Source organism: Anomaloglossus baeobatrachus, chromosome 6 (genome assembly GCF_048569485.1).
Source record: "Anomaloglossus baeobatrachus isolate aAnoBae1 chromosome 6, aAnoBae1.hap1, whole genome shotgun sequence".
NCBI lineage: Eukaryota > Metazoa > Chordata > Amphibia > Anura > Aromobatidae > Anomaloglossus > Anomaloglossus baeobatrachus.
The window spans coordinates 213,655,491-213,679,905 of NC_134358.1; the positions used below are offsets into that span (position 1 = coordinate 213,655,491).

The 24,415-nt window shown below is 43.7% G+C and overlaps 1 protein-coding gene across 3 annotated transcripts in view; it reads right to left on the minus strand.

Annotated features, from left to right (window-relative positions):
- Positions 1–24,415, minus strand: part of SLC66A2 (solute carrier family 66 member 2) — a 214,119-nt gene that overhangs the window by 120,838 nt on the left and 68,866 nt on the right. For 2 of the 3 annotated variants that reach the window (XM_075316424.1, XM_075316425.1), the window contains exon 4: positions 16,688–16,741. The exons of the other annotated variant lie outside the window; for it this stretch is intronic. In XM_075316424.1, the coding sequence (XP_075172539.1) occupies positions 16,688–16,741 (54 nt within the window). The remainder of the gene's footprint in view (positions 1–16,687; positions 16,742–24,415) is intronic. 3 annotated transcript variants of the gene reach the window in all.

A 24,415-nucleotide genomic window follows, 5' to 3' on the forward strand; every position in this document is an offset into this window, starting at 1 on the left:
TGCATTGCCTTTAAGGTGTCAAGCTCAGCGGCAAGGTAGTACCAGATTAGGGCAACCTAGTGTTCTCCTCTCTCCATATTATAGACACAAACACACACACACTTTTGTCCATATAGGACTGCTGTTCCTCACATCCCCACCTGTCATTTTTTTGAAGTATGCATCCCTTATGGCGCACATTTATATTTTATGCACTTGCACTTTTTTGCACTGGTGTGTATATTTTGTCTGTCTTCTCTTCATGCATAATTGTTTTTATCTATATAAAAAGGAATTTTATAGACCCTACTGAGAACCTTGATAATTTTCCCCACTATTTATCCTGAGTTTAATAAGAGAATATACTTATTTTTGAAGAGTACCCCAAAATCCAGATGATAAAATAGCCCCCATTGACGTACACTACTATCAATTTTCTAAGCATTTTTGTAAAGAACTATTTAGCAGTGAAACAATGTCTGCAGTAACCTTCATAATGCTGTGGCAATCAAGTAATTACATGGATATTTCCACTTCAGCCACTTTTGGCATATCACCAGGATACGCTAAGACTTAATGATCACTGGGGATCTGATAGAGACCCCTAGATACTTCCAGAAAAAAAAAAAGACTGCATTGGAGAATCCGCCTTCTCAGGCTATTCTTTGCACAAGGACATTCCCAGTCACTCACAGCGGAGTGAATCTATTCAAGTGGATGGCGACGGCTGCCGTTTCATGGACAGCTAGGTGGCCAGGAGCGCCGCTCTGCACGGAAAAAAAACAAAACTGGAGGATGCCGTGCTGAAGCAGTACTCGGACCACTTCGTTCTCAGGATCAGTGGGGATATCATTGGGTGAAGCCAAGGATGGCATATCATATAAAGACAATAGACAATAGAGTTGATGCAAATAGATTCCCAGGACCCGGTCCAACAAACCAGATGATCCGCCACTTACTGTTCGGTATGCCTGGCTCTTCTTTTGATTGGCTAACCTGGCATGACGTCACAGTTGTGGCGTGACACAAGTGACATCAAGCCAGGTTGGCTATCCTAAACAAAAGCCTCGGATTCTGCCAGGTAGGAGGACTTCCAACAGGTAGCAGCACTTTAACGAGGTTGTTGAACTGGGCCCTGCAAAGCAATTTGCACCATCTCTAAATTGCAGGACTTCGATGCCATTATGTATGTACTGGTCCATCATCATCATCTACAAATACAGATCCATACAGAAACTCTAGGGACACTCTAAATAGATGGGCTTTAACACACGTAGGAGGCCCATAGACTGTGCCGTAAGGTCGGTTGTGTCCATACAGAAAGGTCAGGAAGATCTGTGCATTGACAGATAAAAAGTGTTTGACTTGTAGGAAAAAAATAAAAAAAATCTAACAAGTAATTAAAAATGGTCAGAATTTTGACCAGACATTGAGCAGTAGATCTCATACAACCCCTGTAGGCAGAGTGTGGCGACCACGGCCATGGAGAAAGGATTGTTGTGTGAATAACTAAAATTTGTGAATCCTTTCTCTTCAATTATTTAACTAAAGCCACTTCCCAGGAAGCGTGTATTTTCCAGACTTTGTAATCTACAAAGGAGTCTCGCTGGGCACTTGCTGACTTCTCAGTTGATATAGTTGTCAGATCACAAGCCCTGCTACGTGATGCAGAAAAAGCAGACTGCGCAATTTTCCTCTGAAAGCAGCAAGTGTGAAGGCATGGAGAGAGCGGCTGTGCTTCTACACAAACCCTAAAAGGGACAAGTCCCGGGATATTCGACAAAAGCTGATCGCTCAGAGTCTTTCTTACAAGACACAATGGCCTGGAGGCTTGGATTACAGCTCAAAGCAAATCTGCTAATACACCACTTTCTACAGAAATGCTGCGCTTGAGGCAGGCTCGCCCCAAAATCCAGATTTACAAGAAAAACAAGACACTTTCGGATGCCATTTAAAACAGAATACAATGCAATTGATATGTTATCACTTTAAAAAAAATATGGACTACTACAAGCAAGTAAGGCTTTTCATATTGATACTGATAGTCTTAACTCCTGTATCTAAAGCGCATTCTGTGGACTGAGAATCGTTTTTCTATTTAGAAAGCCTTACAAAACTAGAAGCTGACAATGCTGCCCTCTAGTGGTGAAAGGCAACATTTCAGAACGGGCCAATGTAGAATTCCCTTATTTTCCTTAAAGGGGTTGTGTATAGGTGATAATTTGTTGATCAGTGGGGGTCGCAGTGCTCGGACCTGCACAATGGGGAACTTTTATCCCAGTAAGTGTAGAGAGGCAGTGTACATGCTCCACCTATGCTCCATTAATTCATAATAAGGCCACAAGCACAGCGCTCATCTTTCTCCAGCAGCCCCATTGAAAAAGAACGGGCATTCCACCTGCTGAGTCATTTAGTAAGGGAGAATAATTTCTCCAGATTGTATAAATATACCCCAATCTATTGATTGGTACGAGTCCCTCACCAATCAGCAACTTCTCACCTAACCTGCAGATAGGTGATGACTAAACAGGATAACTCACTGGAGTCAGATAATGCATCATTTACTACATCTATTGATATCAAAACTCTCGTTCATCGGGTGAAATTATCCTCTGGTCATCGATGGTGTATCATCCTGCCGAGAAACATGGCAGCCTATGCGCAGAGTGATGTATTACAGACCCCTCAGTGTGCATCGTTTATTTTGGTCTGTGTAAATTGACATGTAAACGAACACCAATCGGTAAAAGTGGCACCAGTCGATCCATATAAATGGACCCTATAGGCTGCTTTACACGCAGCGACATCGCTAGCGATGTCGCTGGTGAAAGCACCCGCCCCCGTCTGTTGTGCGTCACGGGCAAATCGCTGCCCGTGGTGTACAACATCACTCGGACCCGTCACACGTACTTACCTGCCTAACGACATTGCTGTGGCCGGCGAACCGCCTCTTTCTAAGGGGGGCAGTTTGTGCGACGTCACAACCACGTCACGCGGCAGCCGTCCAATAGAAGCGGAGGGGCGGAGAGCAGCCGAAAGAAAGTGACGCCCACCTCGTTGCCGGAGGACGCAGGTAAGGTGTTGTTCCGTCGTTCCTGGGGTGTCACATGTAGCGACGTGTGCTGCCTCCGGAACGACGAACAACCTGCGTCCTGCAACAGCAACGATATTTGGGATTAGATAGACGTGTCAACGATCAACGATTAGGTGAGTAATTTTGATCGTTAGCTGTCGATCTTATGTTTCACACGCAACGACGTCGCTAACGAGGCCGGATGTGCATCACGAATTCCGTGACCCCCAACGACATCTCGTTAGCGATGTCATTGCGTGTAAAGCCCCCTTTAGGCTCCAATCACAACTACATATGGTGTCATTTCCACTGGGGGAAAAAAGTACATCAAGCTGCACTTTTTCCTGTAAACACCCTAATGATAATGTAAAGGCCCCTTTACACACTGCAACATCGCTAGCGATATCACTGTAACGTCACCGGTTTTGTGACGTAATAGCGACCTTGCCAGCGACATTGCAGTGTGTGACACGCATCAGCGACCTGGCCCCCGCTGTGAGGTCGCTGATCGCTACAAGTCGTTCAGGACCATTCTTTGGTCCTTTGTTTCCTGCAGCGCAGCATGTATAGGTGTGTGTGATACTGTTACGACATCGTTAGCGACCCAGCCCATAGGCGTTCTAGCGTTCCCTTTCCAGCAAGGTCATTCTGCAGGTCCGTATCGCTGCTGCGTCGTTGGCCAGATCTGCCTGTTTGACGGCTCATCAGCGACTGTTAGAGACTTTTCAGCGATTCCGGCCAGGTCGAGATCGCTGGTGGGATTGCTAGAACGTTTCAGTGTGTAAAGGGGTCTTAATGGACCAAAGTATAGTTAATGTGGCCCGCCTGGTGCCGAGCACTAAGGGCGGAAGATTTTCACCCAATTCACAACTCCTAAGCTTTATTCCAGGACTAACAAGCAGAGAACGGATAGTAGCCAAGCCCATAAAGGTGACGTTGGGATTTGGATGTTTGATGCACTTACAGAGCATTCACAAAAGGTTCAAAGTTGATTTTCTCAATTGATTACATATTTATTTTAGCCAGGAATGTATCTTGAAACTTTTCCTTACCTACCCTATGCAGCAATATAATGACCCTAAAGCTACCAATAGGTTCCAGAAGATTTCCCGGAAAAATGCTCGAGTTCCTCATAGACTTTCACTATACGCGGGTGCTTGAGATGAGTACATTCGAGCATCCAATTGTGCTTAACGAGTACCCGAGCATGGTGGTGTTCGCTCATCACTAGTAATAACTGTTATTACAAATTTGCACACACATACACATATATACTCCACTGATAAACATATTGGCACCCTTACAATTTACCCCTACAGCTTTAATGATAACCCATTGTGAACTCACAGTGATAAGTTCTGAGATTGGCTGCAAAGTTGATGGCCATTGTTGACCTGAGGCTACCACTGCAACCAAAATACAAAGACTGGAGCAGCGGTAGAGAGCAAATTCTGGACACAGGGAGGGCAAGTAGCTGCTCTGCTATTTTACATGAATAAAAGCTTTTTGAAGACCACTAATTTGTGACGTCAAATACTGAAGTTTGAGAAGGTCTAACATACAATCTGTTCCATTTCAGCACAAAGGTGTTGGATGGGGTTTAGGTCAGGGCTGTGTGCAGCCAGTCACGTTCTTCCACCCCAAACCCCCCCATCCATCCCTTTATGAAACTTACTTTGTGCACTGGAAACAACAGTGATTGTGGCTCAGTGGGAGAAAGAATTATAATCTTGCAGTTGTGATACCTTTTAGCATGCCAACCTTTTCATGGCTGAACTTGAAAGTGATTTTTTAGCATCCTGCTCCATCAAACCATTGGCCTATTTCCAATACATCAATGACCTCTTAAATATCACAACCAGGGTCGGCTCCAGGTTTTTGTGGGCACCGGGCGGAAGAGTCCCAGTCGGCCCCATACACATGCAGACACACACGTATGTAGATGTACATATACATATTTAAAGACAAACTCACAAAAATACATATAAAACAGACAAATCTACAGTGCTGGCCAAAAGTATTGGCACCCCTGCAATTCTGTCAGAGAATACTCAGTTTCTTCTTGAAAATGATTGCAATCACAAATTCTTTGGTATTATTATCTTCATTTATTTGGCTTACAATGGAAAAAAAAAAAAACACACAACAGAATGAAACAAAAATCAAATCATTGATCATTTCACACAAAACTCCAAAAATGGGCCAGACAAAAGTATTGGCACCCTTAGCCTAATACTTGGTTGCACAACCTTTAGCCTAAATAACTGCGAACAACCGCTTCCGGTAACCATCAATGAGTTTCTTACAATGCTTTGCTGGAATTTTAGACCATTCTTCTTTGGCAAACTGCTCCAGGTCCCTGAGATTTGAAGGCTGCCTTCTCCAATCTGCCATTCTGAGATCTCTCCACAGGTGTTCTATGGGATTCAGGTCTGGACTCATTGCTGGCCACTTTAGTAGTCTCCAGTGCTTTCTCTCAAACCATTTTCTAGTGCTTTTTGAAGTGTGTTTTGGGTCATTGTCCTGCTGGAAGACCCATGACCTCTGAGTGAGACCCAGCTTTCTCACACTGGGCCCTACATTATGCTGCAAAATTTGTTGGTAGTCTTCAGACTTCATAATGCCATGCACATGGTCAAGCAGTCCAGTGCTAGAGGCAGCAAAGCAACCCCAAAACATCAGGGAACCTCCGCCATGTTTGACTGTAGGGACCGTGTTCTTTTCTTTGAATGCCTCTTTTTTTTTTTTTCTGTAAACTCTGTTGATGGCTTTACCCAAAAAGCTCTACTTTTGTCTCATCTGACCAGAGAACATTCTTCCATAGGAAATCATTGCAATGCTGACGATCCGTTCCACAACTTCTAAAATGTCCCATCCTGCTCCCCTATTCTATCATTCCACACATGCACAAACACATGCAAACACACGCAAACACACGCAAACACACGCAAACACACGCAAACACACACACTATATGCTCACCTTACCTTCCGTTCCATCGCCGGTCTCCTGGGACTTGCTGTTCTCTGGTACGGGGCCGGGCTGTGTAACGCATTACCATAACGACGAGGCAGGAACTTCCCGGACAGAGTTCTGACATCAAAGGCAGAGCCGCTTGCCTCCGATTGGCCAGCGCACTGCCTTTCATTAGCGGTGACAGGAAATTCCTCCCTCGTCGCTATGGATGCAGATACACAGCGTGGACTGGAGCGCAGCGGCGCACTACAGCACCCAGGAGGCCGGCGATGAAACGAAAGGTAAACATGTTATATTATATGCTCACCTTACCTTCCGTTCCATCGCAAGCCTCCTGGGTCTTGTAGTTCGCCGCGAGGACGCCGCGATGTACCCGGGAACTACAAGAACCATCAGACCAGCGGTGGAACGGAAGGTAAGGTGAGCATAATACTGTATGTGGGTGCGTGCGTGCATGTTTGTGCGTACATGTGTGTGTTTGTGTGGACTGCAAGTGCGGGTCAGAGTGTGCTGGATGGACGAAACCGGAAGTGTGTGCGGTGAGAATTTCGCAGGGTTACAGCAAAGCTTTCTCGTAAAGCGGGTTACAAATTTACAGAAAGCTTTGCTTGTTAAGCGAAATTCTCGTTAAGAGGGTTACTCGTTAAGCGAGGTACCACTATATATATATCCTGGTATATTATATGCCCCTCTCCTGGGGCTTCTTAATAAAGTGAAGTACGTACTCCAGTCAGGCCCTGGTCCCCTCTTCACTGGACCCCATCAGTAACGGCAGTAATACTACCCTGATGGAAGACCTGCCAGAAAGTGCTAGTGCCTGGACCCACCGGAGGATTTTCCAGTTCTCTGGTGAGCCAATCAGACCCTTAATAGGAGACGTGTGAAGAGTACTATTTGGAAGAAAAGAAAAAAAAAAAAAAAAGATGGGGGAAAGATGTGACAATGAAAGAGGAGGAGTGTGTGATGTTTGTAAAAGTACTTAGGTAGAACATAATGGATAATGTGTAAGACTGTGTGAGAGAGTGTATTTTGTAGGTGTATAACTGAATCCAAATGCAGAAAATGTACACACAGCTCTGGCAAAAATTAAGAGACCACTGCAAAATTTTTTCGTTTTCCTGATTTCTCTCTTTATAGGTATATATTTGAGTAAAATGTAAATTGTTCTTTTATTCTATTAACTACTGACAACATGTATCTGAATTTAAAAGCAATAAATTTTGCATTTATTTTCTGAAAATGAGAAATAGTCAAAATAACAAAAAAATGCATTGCTTTCAGACCTCAAATAATGCAAATAAAACAAGTTCAAATTAATTTTGAAACAATACTAATAATATTTTAACTCCGGAAAAGTTCAGAAAATCAATATTTTGTGGAATAAACATAATTTTTAATCACAGCTTTCATGCGTCTTGGCATGCTTCCCACCAGTCTACCACACTGCTTTTGGGTGACCTTGTGTCACTCCTGGCGCAAAAATTTAAGCAGTTCTTTGTTTGATGGCTTGTGACTATCCATCTTTCTCTTAATTACATTCCAGAGGTTTTTAATGGGGTTCAGGTCTGGAGATTGGCTTGGCCATGATAGGGTTTTGAGGGTCCTTTATCCACACATTGATTGACCTAGCTGTGTGGCATTTTCCTTTTCAGCTTTACCCAACACTGGTCGTCTAATGGTTAGACGGAGTCCTGGAGAGGCGTACAAGCCACAGTGTCTTGCACCCACTGGGAAATTTGGGGGAGGATCAGTGGTAATCTGAGGATGCTTCAGGCTGTAATTGGGCAGATTAAACTTTGCGAAGGACGTATTAATCAAGCCACATACAAGGTTATCCTGGAAAAATGGTTGCTTCCTTTTGCTCAGGCAATGTTCCCCAACTCTGAGGACTGCTTTTTTTCCTTTTCTCCTTTCCTTTTTAGCAGGGCAATGCGCCATGCCACACAGCTAGGTCAATCAATGTGTGGATAAAGGACCCTCAAAACCCTATCATGGCCAGCCCAATCTCCAGACCTGAACCCCATTGAAAACCTCTGGAATGTAATCAAGAGGAAAATGGATAAACATTAGTATTGTTGTTTCTAAATGATTATGAACTTGTTTTCTTTGCATTATTTGAGGTCTGAAAGCAATGCATTGTTTTGCTTTGTTATTTTGACCATTTCTCATTTTCAGAAAATAAATACAAACTTTATTGCTTGGAAATTAGGAGACATGTCAGTAGTAGATTGTGTAGTTTGGGGTCATCAGAATAAAAATAAAAATAAAATAAAAATAAAAAAAAAAAAGGACATGCAACACATTACTCACAGGAAGTTTTTACAATAGTTCATTCTGCTCGCACATCTCCCAATTGCTTTTAAATTATCCTATTTTTATTTTAAAGATGGTTTGCACTCTATTAGATTATATTATATATATATATATATATATATATATATATATATATATATATATATATATATATATATATATTATATATTTCACACTGGCATGCATTTGAACTTAATTTTGCAGTAGGTCATTATTGCTCTTTCACACCTATAACATTATATTATTGTTTCATATACATAGTATATATATATACATATCCACATTATATATATATATATATACACATATACACACACATATATATTTATATGTACATGTATATATAAATATATATGTGTGCATATATATTATATATATATACATACACACACACACACATATATACACATATATATATATATATATATATATATATACACACACATACATACACTATGTATATGAAACAGTAAGATAGCAATAAATAATAATTGATAGATAATATAATGTTACAGGTGTGAACTCAGAGCAATAATGACCTACTGCAAAATTACAGTAAGTTCAAATGCATGCCAGTGTGAAATATATATATACATACACACATATATATATACATATATACTATATATATATATATATATATATATATATATATATATATATATATATATATATATATATATATACACACATATATATATACATATATATATATATATATACATATACATATATATATATATATATATATATATATATATATACATATATATATATATATATACATATACATATATATATATATATATATATATATATATATATATATATATATATATATATATATATATATATATATACATATATATACACACACACACACACACACACATATACACACACCGTACATATTATATATACATACATACAAACACAAAATTGTTCTCCATTGGAATATACATCTACAGCAAAGAAAATTATTATTTATCACAACCGATGCACCCAGTAAATTAAGTGATACATTGTTAAAATCAAAGACTCTATCCTTGCACTTATGCTGCTTTCAGTTGAAGTAGCAAAAACCTGCTGACAGATTCCTTATAACAAAGCGTAATCAAATTGTGTAAAGGATCTTCTGCATCACCTTTTTATACGTTATACACAACATCGCTGTCCAAAGCGTGTGACCAAAGTGTCAGTGCATAGCTAAACAGCTAAACAAGCAAAGATACAGAATTAGTAAAAATGTATGGCAATGATGAAGTGCTGACTGATAACACTGGGTAAAATTTAGCACCTCAGATGTCTTTATTTGAGCTAAGGGAAACCTTTAGGTGCAAAGGATAAGAAAATAATGTACACCAGAAAAATCCTAACTACAGGAGGTTTATCCTGAGCATGTGCCCCTATCGCAGATCCTGGCAGGAGAGCTCATGTTAATATATTGCCCTCCGACTCCAACCATCTGCTAACTGCAGTATGTCGAGTCATTAAGACAACACTCAGCTTTGCAAAAGCCTATGAAGCACAAAAAGACGCTAAGCAAGTCATCTTATTAATTATGACCCGTGACATGGATATGAAATTAAATGTCATTGCCGGGAACATCATGCTTTCTCCCTCTCTAATTAGCAAGTCGCTGTGAAGAGCAATTGTTTGGTAATTTGCAGATGAATCAAGGTCTACACCAAGTTCATCACTTAGAAGCGCTAAGTGTAAAGGCCCAGTCACACACAACGACTTAGCAGCGATCCCGAAAATGATGCGACCTGATAGGGATCGCAGGTAAGTCGCTGGGAGGTCGCAGGTGAGATGTCACACAGTCAGATCTTACCAGCGATGCAGAAACAATACAGGTCGTAGTAGTGACCTGTATAACAATCTCAGCAGTCACTGTGACCCTGTCACACAGTGTCAAACACAGCGATGGGTCCTGCCCAGCAGGACATCGCCTTTGAAGAAAATGGCCTGGACCATTCTGCAACAACCGGCGACCTCACAGCAGGGGCCTGATCGCTGGTAAGTGTCACACATAACGAGATCGCTAACGGGATCGCTACTGCGTCACAGAAACCGTGAGTCAGCTGCGACTCGCTAGCGATCTCGTTATGTGTGACGGTACCTTAAGACGAGGCACATAATCTACTTGTGTATTTGTGTATAACAACTCTCTAATACGCCTCCTTTATAAATCACATATGCATTACAACAGAAACATCATTAAAGTATCCAGGTGTCATCATAAACAGAGAAAAAACAAGGTTTGCTGTATTACTCATAAAAAGTTGGGGATATTTGGGTTCCGGGTGAAACTTCAGGTTCATCTTAAAATGCCCTCTAACCTTTCCTGGTGAACTTTCTGTTACCCTCTCTAAACGTTTGCATGCTCATGTCCAACTGTTCAATGTTTTAGTGCTTTTCCCACAACTTTCCGTTCTCTACTAAGGAGCTTACTGGCAAACTTCACATAGGTGTTTGATCCTTGAATTGCCCAATACATTTCAGGATTCACTCATAATTGGTATTTAAACAGTCCTCCTCATCATGCTGTTCACATTTTGACACCTTGAGACCAAGACGACACCTAACAATTGATCAACAGTAGCTCGTCATTCTGAGGCTTCAAGCAGGATGACCTCAGATGAAGTGGCCACTGAGCTTAGTGTCATCAGCAAGTTGCAACAGAGATACAAAGACTGGAAGAGTCACAGAACAGCATAGATGTGGATGTCCTTTACTACATCCCACACTGACCGCTTCATTGTGAATAATGCCCTTCGGAACCGGATGATAAGTGCCACACAACTCCAGGCACATTTAAGGAAGATGAGTGGCACCCAAGTGTCATGACAGATCATTTGAAACCATTTACATCAGAGTGGTGTGCATGCTAGACGACTTGCAAGGGTACCTGTCCACACCACCCAGCACAAGTGTCAGTCTTGCATGGGCCAGGGAGTATCTACACTGAACTCGATTCACGCTGAGCAGAAATTATAGCCACAAATGATGCTGGCAATCTCAAGGAGAGCGCTATGCATCAGCTACTCTTCTCCCCAGACGAGCCTTGGGTGATTGTTGTGTTACAATGTGGGCAGGTATGTCTAGTCATCACAGAACTGCCCTACACTTTGTGAATGGTATAGTAACAAGCCCCTACCGCATTAATAAAATCATTAAGCCAGTCATTATTCCTCTGCATGAACAAGACAGACCTAATTTCATATTCATGGATGACAATGCTCCAACTCATTGAGGTCACATCATTAGGGAACAGCTGCTGGAGACTTGGGTACCTCAAATGGAATGGCTTGCACTTTATCCAGACCTGAATCCCACAGAAAACCTAGGATCAGCTAAATCTCGTAATTCTGTACCCTAGAACCTCAATGACTTGAGGGCCACCCTTCAAGAAGAGTGGGATACCATGCCTCAGCAGAGAATAACTCTACTTGTCAATAGCATGAGACATCATTGTCAAACTAATTGATGCTCAAGGCGACATGACAATTATTGAAACGTTGACCTCTTTTGGGGGGGTGGGTTTACCCACCACTATTGTTGTATTTTGTTTCAATAAATTGTTTGAGATGAGGAAATCACCATTGCATGCTTCTACATAAATGCCCTACTCAGGATAACATATCACTGAAGAGTGAACTTTTTACATTTACATAAATTTCACCCCGAAAGCCAAATATCCTTTAAGGGAATCTGTCAGGTCCCCTAGCACCCAAAACCACTAGCATTTTTGGGTGTATATCTAGAATCCCTGCCTAACTGTCCCTGTATCTAATAGCATACATAGACAAAAAAAAAAATATTTCTAAAGATTGTTTAGGAGATGATGAGGGTTTCGACTAGTCGCAGGGGCATTAGTTCCCTGGCTAGTCGTCCCCCTTAGCTTGGTATCACTCCCCTGGGGGTGTGCCAACATGCTTTACAATGACCAGTGTCATGGCAGCGTAAGGCTAGTTTCACACTTGCGTTCAGCGCATTCTGTGACTATGGAGAATAGCGCAGTCCGTTAACGGACCGCGCTATTCTCCATAGAGTTGTATGGACGACGCACTGTAACGCAAGTGTCTGCGTTGCATCCGCTAGACGACGCAGCGGCGTTATTTTGACGCTGCGTCTAGCGGATTGAACGCAGCATGTAACGTTTTTTGGATCGTTAAAATAGCGCACCTTAACGGATTCCGTTAGAATGCGTCAAGGTGTATAATGGTGTCCTATGTTAGCGGATTCCTGCGCTGTGCGTTAAGAGGCGGAATCCGTTAACGGAATCCTGCATGTTTAGTTTGCTGTAGCAATTATCTTGTTTGCTCCCAATTAATGATGGGGTATAAAAACATCTCATCAGAGAAGGTGTCCAGTTCATCACTCCTGAAGCCCTGCCTGGAGCCCTGCCTGGAGCCCTGCCTGGAGCCCTGCCTGGAGCCCTGAGATTCCATTGGTGAGAAAGGACAACCTTCCTGAACCCCCCACCAGCCCCAGTCCACCCCCCATCACCCTCATCCCCAGCAATGCACCAACCCGCCACCACCCTCAGGGTCATCACAACCCCCCCACCCTCAGCCCCAGCACCTCTTTGTATTGTTTTTTCTTGTGATCAATAAAGAGTTTTTACATTAAAAAAAAAAAAAAAATACAAATAAAATTTTGCAAAAGCAGTGTTTGTTGCATTATTTCACGTAATTTTAGCCTATGGTTATTGGTTTAGGTTAAGAGGTGCAATTTAAATGTATTTGGTGGTGTAACATCAATCTAACTAAACATAGGTTTTTTGGGGTTTTTTTGAAGGTAGCATTGTAATTGTCACTGGTTAAATTATTTTTTTTTTTTTTTTAAACTTTTTTTTTTTTAAATTGTGATAATGTAAACACAACTTCACCATCCAACCAACCCCACCAAAACAACTAGCCCCCCCCTAGCCCACCACCTTAATTTTCCTTTTTTTTAATCATTTTTTTTTTTTACAAACTATAGGTTACATCAAAGCAGTCTTCACTTCAAATTTAGAATTTGAGAAAAAATGTAAGTTTACTTTTTGTGTTTTAATCTATGCTCTTCTACAGTATTGCATGGTTTGCTAATTTTTCATTTCCCAACAAATAGATATATTTCAGAATGTCTGTAGAATCCAGCCCTAGCCCTGACCTATTCCAGGTAATTTTATTTTTTTTTTTTTTCTTATTCAAAGTTTTATTAATTTTTTTTAAAAATTTTATTAGGAAGAAAATCCAACACAGGATGCGGCGGCAGCAGCGGCGGAACACGCAAGGCTACAAGTTGGAAACATTCAAGAAAGGGGTGGAGATATGCATGGAGAGAGCTCGCAGGATGTAAGTATATCCACTTCATTGACATCACAAATAAAGCGACATATCTACTAACCAACATACATGCATACCTCACATAGCTTTATACATACATACATACATACATACATACATACATACATACATACTATACCTACCGACACATACCTACCCTATCTACAGTCAGGGCCAGAAATATTTGGACAGTGACACAAGTTTTGTTATTTTAGCTGTTTACAAAAACATGTTCAGAAATACAATTATATATATATATATAATATGGGCTGAAAGTGCACACTCCCAGCTGCAATATGAGAGTTTTCACATCCAAATCGGAGAAAGGGTTTAGGAATCATAGCTCTGTAATGGATAGCCTCCTCTTTTTCAAGGGACCAAAAGTAATTGGACAAGACACTCTAAGGGCTGCAATTAACTCTGAAGGCGTCTCCCTCATTAACCTGTAATCAATGAAGTAGTTAAAAGGTCTGGGGTTGATTACAGGTGTGTGGTTTTGCATTTGGAAGCTGTTGCTGTGACCAGACAACATGCGGTCTAAGGAACTCTCAATTGAGGTGAAGCAGAACATCCTGAGGCTGAAAAAAAAGAAAAAAATCCATCAGAGAGATAGCAGACATGCTTGGAGTAGCAAAATCAACAGTCGGGTACATTCTGAGAAAAAAGGAGTTGAGACTGGTGAGCTTGGGAACTCAAAAAGGCCTGGGCGTCCACGGATGACAACAGTGGTGGATGATCGCCGCATACTTTCTTTGGTGAAGAAGAACCCGTTCACAACATCAACTGAAGTCCAGAACACTCTCAGTGAAGTAGGTGTATCTGTCTCTAAGTCAACAGTAAAGAGAAGACTCCATGAAAGTAAATACAAAGGGTTCACATCTAGATGCAAACCATTCATCAATTCCAAAAATAGACAGGCCAGAGTTAAATTTGCTGAAAAACACCTCATGAAGCCAGCTCAGTTCTGGAAAAGTATTCTATGGACAGATGAGACAAAGATCAACATGTACCAGAATGATGGGAAGAAAAAAGTTTGGAGAAGAAAGGGAACGGCACATGATCCAAGGCACACCACATCCTCTGTAAAACATGGTGGAGGCAACGTGATGGCATGGGCATGCATGGCTTTCAATCGCACTGGGTCACTTGTGTTTATTGATGACATAACAGCAGACAAGAGTAGCCGGATGAATTCTGAAGTGTACAGGGATATACTTTCAGCCCAGATTCAGCCAAATGCCGCAAAGTTGATCGGACGGCGCTTCATAGTACAGATGGACAATGACCCCAAGCATACAGCCAAATCTACCCAGGAGTTCATGAGTGCAAAAAAAGTGGAACATTCTGCAATGGCCAAGTCAATCACCAGAACTTAACCCAATTGAGCATGCATTTCACTTGCTCAAATCCAGACTTAAGACGGAAAGACACACAAACAAGCAACACCTGAAGGCTGCGGCTGTAAAGGCCTGGCAAAGCATTAAGGAGGAAACCCAGCGTTTGGTGATGTCCATGGGTTCCAGACTTAAGGCAGTGATTGCCTCCAAAAGGATTCGCAACAAAATATTGAAAATAAAAATATTTTGTTTGGGTTTGGTTTATTTGTCCAATTACTTTTGACCTCCTAAAATGTGGAGTGTTTGTAAAGAAATGTGTACAATTCCTACAATTTCTATCAGATATTTTTGTTCAAACCTTCAAATTAAACGTTACAATCTGCACTTGAATTCTGTTGTAGAGGTTTCATTTCAAATCCAATGTGGTGGAATGCAGAGCCCAACTCGCGAAAATTGTGTCACTGTCCAAATATTTCTGGACCTAACTGTATATACACTTGAAAATGTGAATTTCCTGAGGAACGCCCACTAATTATCCAATTACCAAAGAAACGGACTCCGACGGAATCAGTTTTTTTGTCCGTTAACGGAAGCATAACGGATGTAACGGACGTAACGGATCCGTTATTTTACGGGAATCCATTAACGGATTCCAGTAAAATAACGAGCCAAATGGTCCGTTGGGCATCCGTTGTTTGACGGATGCGTTGTTTTAACGCACCTACTGTTTTGACGGAGTCCTGCCACCGCAAGTGTGAAACTAGCCTAATACAAATCCACTCATGCGTGCGGCTTTGTACCCGTTAACATTGAGCTCCTTTGACACCGGGTGTATGCACCCGGGCTTCAAAGAGGCTATCTGCCCATGATCAGAGGTGGTCCGCACTTCTGGTCATGTGCACTACTTCTCTCTGAAGCCGAAACACACACTCAGCTTCTGAATAGTGCGCATAACAGGAAGTGCGGGTGACTTCCAACCATGAGCAGAGAGCGTCTTTGAAGCCTGGGAGCATACAACCGGGGTCAAAAGAGCTCAATGCTAAATAGGTACAAAGCTGCACACACGTGTGGCTTTGTATCGCATTGCCATGACACTGTGCATTGTAAAGCATGTTAGCACGCCACAGGGGGGATAGTGGTTCTGGGAACACTAGGGACCTGACCGGTTCCCTTTAACTTTTTTGTGAGTAGTATAATCTAGAACTACCCAATGCACTTTGGGTAACCCAAGATATAAAAGTCTAATGCCACTCAAAAGGAAAAATAAATTGCATACATCAATTAATTCCATGGACTGAAATAGTTTAGATCTAGCACACTGTTGGTAGGCCTCTTTTTCTAGGGTCTGTGAGGGGATTTTTTCAGCACTTTTTCCTTTTGTAATCCACTAAGAACATTCTGCCCCATTGGCCAAAGCATAAATATCACATCCAGTAATGCTACAAGCATATGGGAAATTTATTTACAGCCCACACAACACAGTTTCAATACTCCTCCAAGAAAAACAAGCCCTGACATAGGTGAATATGTGAGAAATAGCCAATTTAGCATACAGAGTGAAAAATAACATAGGAGCGGGATCAAAATAACAGAAAATGTGAAATTCTAAGCACAGGTAACAGCAAGACAAAAGGGGTACACATCCTCATGCAAGGTGGGTGCTGAGTACATACCCAGAAAGCATCTCTTGGGATGAGTTTTGAGGTCTTCATCCTTACTATCTGAAGCTAAAAACATGAAAAGAAAAAAAAAAAAAGAAAGAAGAAAAACAGAACATTGATACAATGTTTTGAAACAACCAGCGGCTTCTTCAATGTTCTAATAAAGGTTTATGCTGCAGCATGACAATGGAAAAAGCAAAGAATTGGAAACAATGATTTCTCTGAGCAGAGGAGAATAATGGTGGTGCTCGATATTATGGCATCCCATCCACAATGGCATTTATTACTGCGATCAATGCAGCTGACAAGTAGATAGTGAGCCAAGCTGATCAAAAGATCATTATGGGCTATTAAAATATGTAAATACACAATGAATGAGCACTAACAGTTAAAACAAACATCGTAGCTAATCTTGAAAACAATCCGCACTCTCACATGTGATCCTCGAAGCCTGCACACTGGCTTTGTAAGGCCACTGCTGAGCTGTGGCTAGGTGGAAAGTTTCCCTGCTGGTAGGACAAGTGGCAGCTCACGGCAATTCCTCCTGGTCATCATGTCATGGCTGCATGACCAGCCACGCATTGAACTGGCAGATGTGACATAATTTGTTTGCTACAGCTGTTCTTTCTTCTGCTAAAATCTTTCAATGTGTCAGCACGATAGCAGCCAATTCAGGAACTATACTGCAAGACCGGCTTTCCTAAACTTGGGACAAACTTGTAAAAATCAAACAGAGAAGACACAGCAGCAAATGATAAGCTTCTGAGTAATAAAAAGATATCTGAAGACCTAGAAACGAGCCCCAAAATGTAGGTTGTAAGGATGTAAAAACATAAAATATGTAAACACAGATAAAAGGAATATACCATTGAAACCATAGTTATACAATTACAAGATACATATAGCTTTATCCAAACAAAGAGCCTCATGGTCATAGCTTAGAGTCTCATTGTGGGCAGCACCAGACGGGGTATAGAATTAACCCTCCAGTGTGGCCCTGAGACAGCACACTCCAGGAGCAATTCAAAAAACAAGAGCACTAGGAGTATTAGTGCAAAAGTAGAAATTTATTATAAATATCAATAAATGACAACAAATTGTATAGAGGACGTATAGCAAGCAAAATAGAGGGATTAAATGCCCGGATCCCAAAAACCACGCTGAAAATATCTTTTGTAGGGTCAAAGTATAAGGAGCTGAAGCAGGCCAGCTTGCAGGTAATCTGAATGAATATAAAGTGCTGAATCACATAGATTCACATAGATTCCAATAGTAAGCAAATGTAACAGATCCTGTAAAACGAGCCTGATTCAAGACAAGCACCCATACTAATGCATACACTGTTGCTGAATACAGAGTTATATATACAATATTCATAGAGTCACTAAAGCAATAGTGGAGGACCCATGTATACAGATTGGAATCCGTACACCAGCCTTTGTATGTCCACACAGAAGGGGTGGAAAGGTGCTTACCTAAGTACAGTGGTGGTTAGGGGGATCCAGGCCAAACCAGAGGGGCTTTTGGGATCTGGGCATTTAATCCCTCTATTTTGCTTGCTATACGTCCTCTATACAATTTGTTGTTATTTATTGATATTTATAATAAATTTCTACTTTTGCACTAATACTCCTAGTGCTCTTGTTTTTTGAAATACATATAGCTTTGTTGAAAAAAACAGGATCCATAACAGCATAAAGCTCTGTGCCCACGTGTGCGTATTTTCATGCAGTTACGCTGTGTTCTGCACTGCAGCCTAACTGCATGCGTCCTGCGTCCCCAGCACAATCTATAAAGATTGTGCATAATCCATGCCCACGTGTATTAGAACGCAGCGATTTGCATGCTGCCAAATCACTGCCTTCTAAAAAGCAACATGTCACTTCTTTCCTGCGCTCTGCATGCAGCCCCAGCTCTGTCTATGGGAGAGGCTGCATCCAGAGCGCATGAAATCGTCTTTTCATTACGGACTGTTTCTGCAGTGATTTGAAGCGCACGTGTGCTGTTCAAATCGCTGCAGAAATTTCTTCAGGGACAGAACGCAACATGGGCACATAGCCTGATTGTGTGAAATTTAAAGTCATCTGGTCAGTGTGATTGCAAATATGTGAAAACAAAAACAGGATAACAAAACAAGAACAAGACTTAATTTGTAAAATGAATCAGGTAAAATGAAAAAGCTTACTATCCCCCGCCTTCGGACGTATCAATAATTAACAGAAAGGGAGATCTGCATCTCCCCGCTCACTTTCAGAATGTGATCCATGAGGCTTCCCGTAATCTGGAGGTCATCACGTCGACCTTGGGTTACCATGGTAACGATCGGGCCCTTGCAATTACATTGTGGGGCACAGACTGGTGGGGAGAGGGAGTGTGATCCCTCTCCCAATCGCCTATGTGCTGCGTTGGATATTGATCATGGCAAATAGGAAGTTACATAGCCAGGGACGGCGCGGGGACAGTCATTGGCTGTGAGAGCCGAGCTTGGCTGTTGGAAAAGGAGAGTCCCCAACGGCTTCTATGCCCCCGCAATCGCCATGCCGCTCCCATACATCTTTGGTCAGGAATTACATGTAGGTAAGTCAATGGTCGTGAAGGGGTTAAAGAGTCTTCCACAAAAACCTTGACATGACCAGTCAATTCCTGTATTACTGAGAAATCAGCGTTTGAACTGATCTGCAAATGAGGCTGAAGCTCTGAAGCCTCTGTCACTCCAGCTCTAGTCTCACTCAAGCAGGAGGAGGCATTGCTGGGCAGACAGCCTCTATACTGTGTGACGTCAAATACGGACTCACACACACTGCCAAATAACATAGGCGAGTGCAATGCAAGAAAATCTCACACTTCACTCAGCTCTAAATCGGACTGAGGAGAAAAAAACCAAAACATAACAGCATGCTGCGATTGGCAGCGTGTCTCTGATCATCTACACCCATACAAGTCTATGAGTCCAGGGATTTTCAGCGTTTTCGGAGCAAGGCTTAAATATAAGCCCTCCCCCGAAAATAAGCCCTAGTCGCTGATCAATAATGAAGTGTCCATGCAGCTAAAAAAGATACAGATACTGCAGGACACTTCATTATAGACAGCAGGCACCCCGTAATCACACTCTCCAGACGCCGAGCAGAGAACCTGCAGTGATCGCACCCCGGCACACAATCATATCTCACACACAAACATTGGATCACACGCAAACATTGGATCACACGCAAACATTGGATCACACACACACACACACACACACACACACACACAGGATCGCATACATACTCACCACATCCAACGTCGCTGGATCTCTTCTCGCCGGCAGAATCCGGAGAGGCAGTGCGGTGGAGCGCAAGGACCTGCAGAACAGGACCTGCGGCCGGACACGTGACTTCCTCCCATCATTCCCTGTGGCCGGTTGCGCTGCGTGTGTGTGTGTGTATGCAATCGGGTGTGTGTGTGTGTGTGTGTGTGTGTCAACCAGCAGTATGGGAGGACAGCGTGCAGCACCCACCAGAGATCACAGGAGGACCTGGGAGCCACGCAGACGTCCGGGTCTGGATAGTATGAGTCTCCTGGGAAGTGGGGGGTCCAAAAATAAGCCCTAGTATTTTTTTTTGGGGGGGGGGGGGGGCAAAAAAGTATGACAGTGTCATATTTTTGGAAAAACATGGTATGCGCTACTGTGATCCCACCCTAACAGAGCAGTCAGACAAGCAGGAGGAGGCGACTATGGGCGGGGAATAGAACTGGAGTGATAAAGGCTTCAGATCTACATCCCCACTGATGTTTCAGTAACTGAGGAACAGACTGCCATGTAAAGGTACTGCTGGACTTGTCTTTGAAAGAACTTCATATGCATATAAATAGTGTGAAATCCTGCTGACAGATTTGCTTTAAAATGAACCAGATGTTTGAGGCATCCTTAGACTGTCTGGTCTACATTTAGTTTGAGCCAGAAATTTGTGCCAAAATTTTGGCTCTTTTTTTTTATGCATGATGTTTAATAATAAGAAATTCCACCTTGCCTTGTAATGTTTGCAAAATCTCAAGAGCATAATAAAATGTTGTGAAATGTGTGGAAGAGTTATCTGGCATATTGTGGACAGTAATCTCCTGTTACATTCTGCACAACTCAACTCACGAGAAAAAAAAAGCTGACCAAAGCAAATGTCCACTTTGTGCCATCATCACATTTGCACAGCAACAAAAGGGCTATTCAATTCCAACCAGCACAGAGCATCTCAAAACGGGATTTGGATATTAGAAGTGAAACTGGCTTAACCCCTTCAGCCCCCAGCCTGTTTTCACCTTAAAGACCCGGCCATTTTTTGCAATTTTGACCAGTGTCACTTTGACAGGTTATAACTCTGGAACACTTCAACGGATCCTGGCGATTCTGAGATTGTTTTTTCGTGACATATTGTACTTCATGTCAGTGGTAAATTTAGGCCGATATGTTTTGCGTTTATTTGTGAAAATTTCGGAAATTTGGCGAAAATTTTGAAATTTTGCAATTTTCAAAATTTGAAATTTTATGCCCATAAATCTGAGAGATATGTCACACAAAAAAAGTTACTAAATAACATTTCCCACATGTCTACTTTACACCAGCGCAATTTTTGAAAAAAAAAAATTCCGTTAGGAAGTTAGAAGGGTTCAAAGTTCATCACCAATTTCTCATTTTTCCAACAAAATTTACAAAAAAAAATTTTTTAGGTACCACATCACATTTGGAGTGATTTGAGAAACCTAGGCGACAGAAAATACCCAAAAGTGACCCAATTCTAAAATCTGCACCCCTCACTCTGCTCAAAACCACATCCAAGAAGTTTATTAACCCTTTAGGAGCTTCACAGCAACCAAAGCAATGTAGACAAAAAATGAAAATTTTACTTTTTTAACACAAAAATGTTACTTTAGCCATAAAAATTAGTATTTTCACAAGGGTATCAGGAAAAATGCATCATAAAATGTATCGTGCATTTTCTCCTGAGTACGCAGATACCCCATATGTGGTGGAAATCAAATGTTTGGGCACACAGCAGGACTCGGAAGGCAAGGAGCGCCATTTGAATTTTTGAGTGCAAAATTAGCTGCACTCATTAGCGGACGCCATGTCGGGTTTGAAGACTCCCCGAGGTGCCTAAACAATGGAGCTCCCCCATAAGTGACCCCATTTTCGAAACTAGAGCCCTCAAATATTTTTTCTAGATGTTTGATGTGCACTTTGAACCCCTGGTGGCTTCACAGAAATTTATAACGTTGAGCCGTGAAAAGAAAAAAATTTTTTTTTACCACAAAACTGTTGCTTCAACCAGGTAGCTTTTTTTATCACAAGGGTATCAGGAAAAAATGCACCATAAAATGTATTGTGCATTTTCTCCTGAGTACGCAGATACCCCATATGTGGTGGAAATCAAATGTTTGGGCGCACGGCAGGACTCGGAAGGCAAGGAGCGCCATTTCACAGCAAAATTGGTTGGAATTATTAGCGGACGCTATGTTGCGTTTGGAGACCCCCTGAAGTGCCTAAACAATGGAGCTCCCCCACAATTGACCCCATTTTGGAAACTAGACCCCTCATGGAATTTATCTAGCTGTTTAGGGAGCACTTTGAACCCCTGGAGGCTTCACAAACGTTTGTAATGTTGAGCGGTGAAAATATTTTATTTTTTTTACCACAAAATTGTTTTTTCAAACAGGTAGCTTTTTTTCCACAAGGGTATCAGGAAAAAATGCACCATAAAATGTATTGTGCAATTTCTCCTGAGTACGACGATACCTCATATGTGGTGGAAATCAATTGTTTGGGCGTACGGCGGGGCTCAGAAGAGAAGGAGCGCCATTTCACAGTAAAATTGATTGGAATTATTAGCAGACGCCATGTTTCATTTGGAGACCCCCTGAGGTGCCTAAACAATGGAGCTCCCCCACATGTGATCCCATTTTGGAAACTAGACCCCCCCCATACAAAAAAAATTAGTTTGGCGAAATAAAAAATACAGACATCAGTAGAAAAAAAAAAAAAAATGAGCGCCTGCCAAGACCAGTGCCAAACGTGAGAGCAATGCACGAGTCTCGCATCGCATCATCCACTGCAGTCTGGAAGCGAGCAACTGCGCTGGATAATGCGATGCGAGAGGGCGGGGCGGCAGATGAGAAAGGGCGCAGCGGATGGAGGAGCGGCAGAGGATGGGAAAGGGCGCAGCGGATGGATGATGGGAAATGGCGCAGCGGATGGATGGGAAATGGCGCAGCGGATGGAGGAGCGGCAGAGGATGGGGGGGGGTGAGATGGGGATACCTACCTTACAGGATGGATCTAGGCAGCAGGATCACAGCAGACAGAAGAGGCAGCAGACAGAAGAGGCAGCAGATGAAGGAGGCAACAGATCGAGGAGGGTGAGAGGGGGCAGTAGATGGAAAATGGGAGAGAGCAGGCAGCAGATCGGGGAGGGGGGCAGAGTCTGATGGGAGAGAGAGATGGCACATGTAGGGGAAGGGAGGGGGGCTTGCAGCACATGTAGGGGGAGGGAGGGGGGCTTGCAGCACATGTAGGGGGAGGGAGGGGGGCTTGCAGCACATGTAGGGGGAGGGAGGGGGGCTTGCAGCACATGTAGGGGGAGGGAGGGGGGCTTGCAGCACATGTAGGGGGAGGGTGGCTGGCTTGCAGCACATGTAGGGGGAGGGTGGCTTGCAGCACATGTGCTGCAAGCCAGCCACCCTCCCCCCACATGTGCTGCAAGCCAGCCACCCTCCCCCCACATGTGCTGCAAGCCCCCCTCCCTCCCCCTACATGTGCTGCAAGCCCCCCTCCCTCCCCCTACATGTGCTGCAAGCCCCCCTCCCTCCCCCCACATGTGCTGCAAGCCCCCCTCCCTCCCCCCACATGTGCTGCAAGCCCCCCTCCCTCCCCCCACATGTGCTGCAAGCCAGCCACCCTCCCCCCACATGTGCTGCAAGCCAGCCACCCTCCCCCCACGTGGGGGGAGGGTGGCTTGCAGCACATGGAGGGATAGGTGGTGTGGCGATGGAGAAGGGGCAGCCGATGAAGGAGGCGGCGGCCGCCGCCGATCGGGGGCAGCAGCGGCTGAAAAAGGTGGGTGCGACGGCGGCGGGGACAGTGGCGAGCATGGCGGCGGGGACGGCGGTGGATCGGGAGCGGCGGCGGGGACGGCGGTGGATCGGGAGCGGCGGCGGGGACGGCGGTGGATCGGGAGCATGGCGGCGGGGACGGCGGTGGATCGGGAGCGGCGGCGGAGACAGCGGTGCAGCGGGAGCATGGCGGCGGGGACGGCGGTGGATCGGGAGCGGCGGCGGAGACAGCGGTGCAGCGGGAGCATGGCGGCGGGGACGTCGGTGGATCGGGAGCGGCGGCGGAGACAGCGGTGCAGCGGGAGCATGGCGGTGGGGACGTCGGTGGATCGGGAGCGGCGGCGGAGACAGCGGTGCAGCGGGAGCATGGCGGCGGGGACGGCGGTGGATCGGGAGCGGCGGCGGAGACAGCGGTGCAGCGGGAGCATGGCGGCGGGGACGGCGGTGCAGCGGGAGCATGGCGGCGGGGACGGCGGTGCAGCGGGAGCATGGCGGCGGGGACGGCGGTGGATCGGGAGCGGCGGCGGAGACAGCGGTGCAGCGGGAGCATGGCGGCGGGGACGGCGGTGGATCGGGAGCGGCGGCGGAGACAGCGGTGCAGCGGGAGCATTGCGGCGGGGACGGCGGTGGAGCGGGAGCATGGCGGCGGAGACAGCGG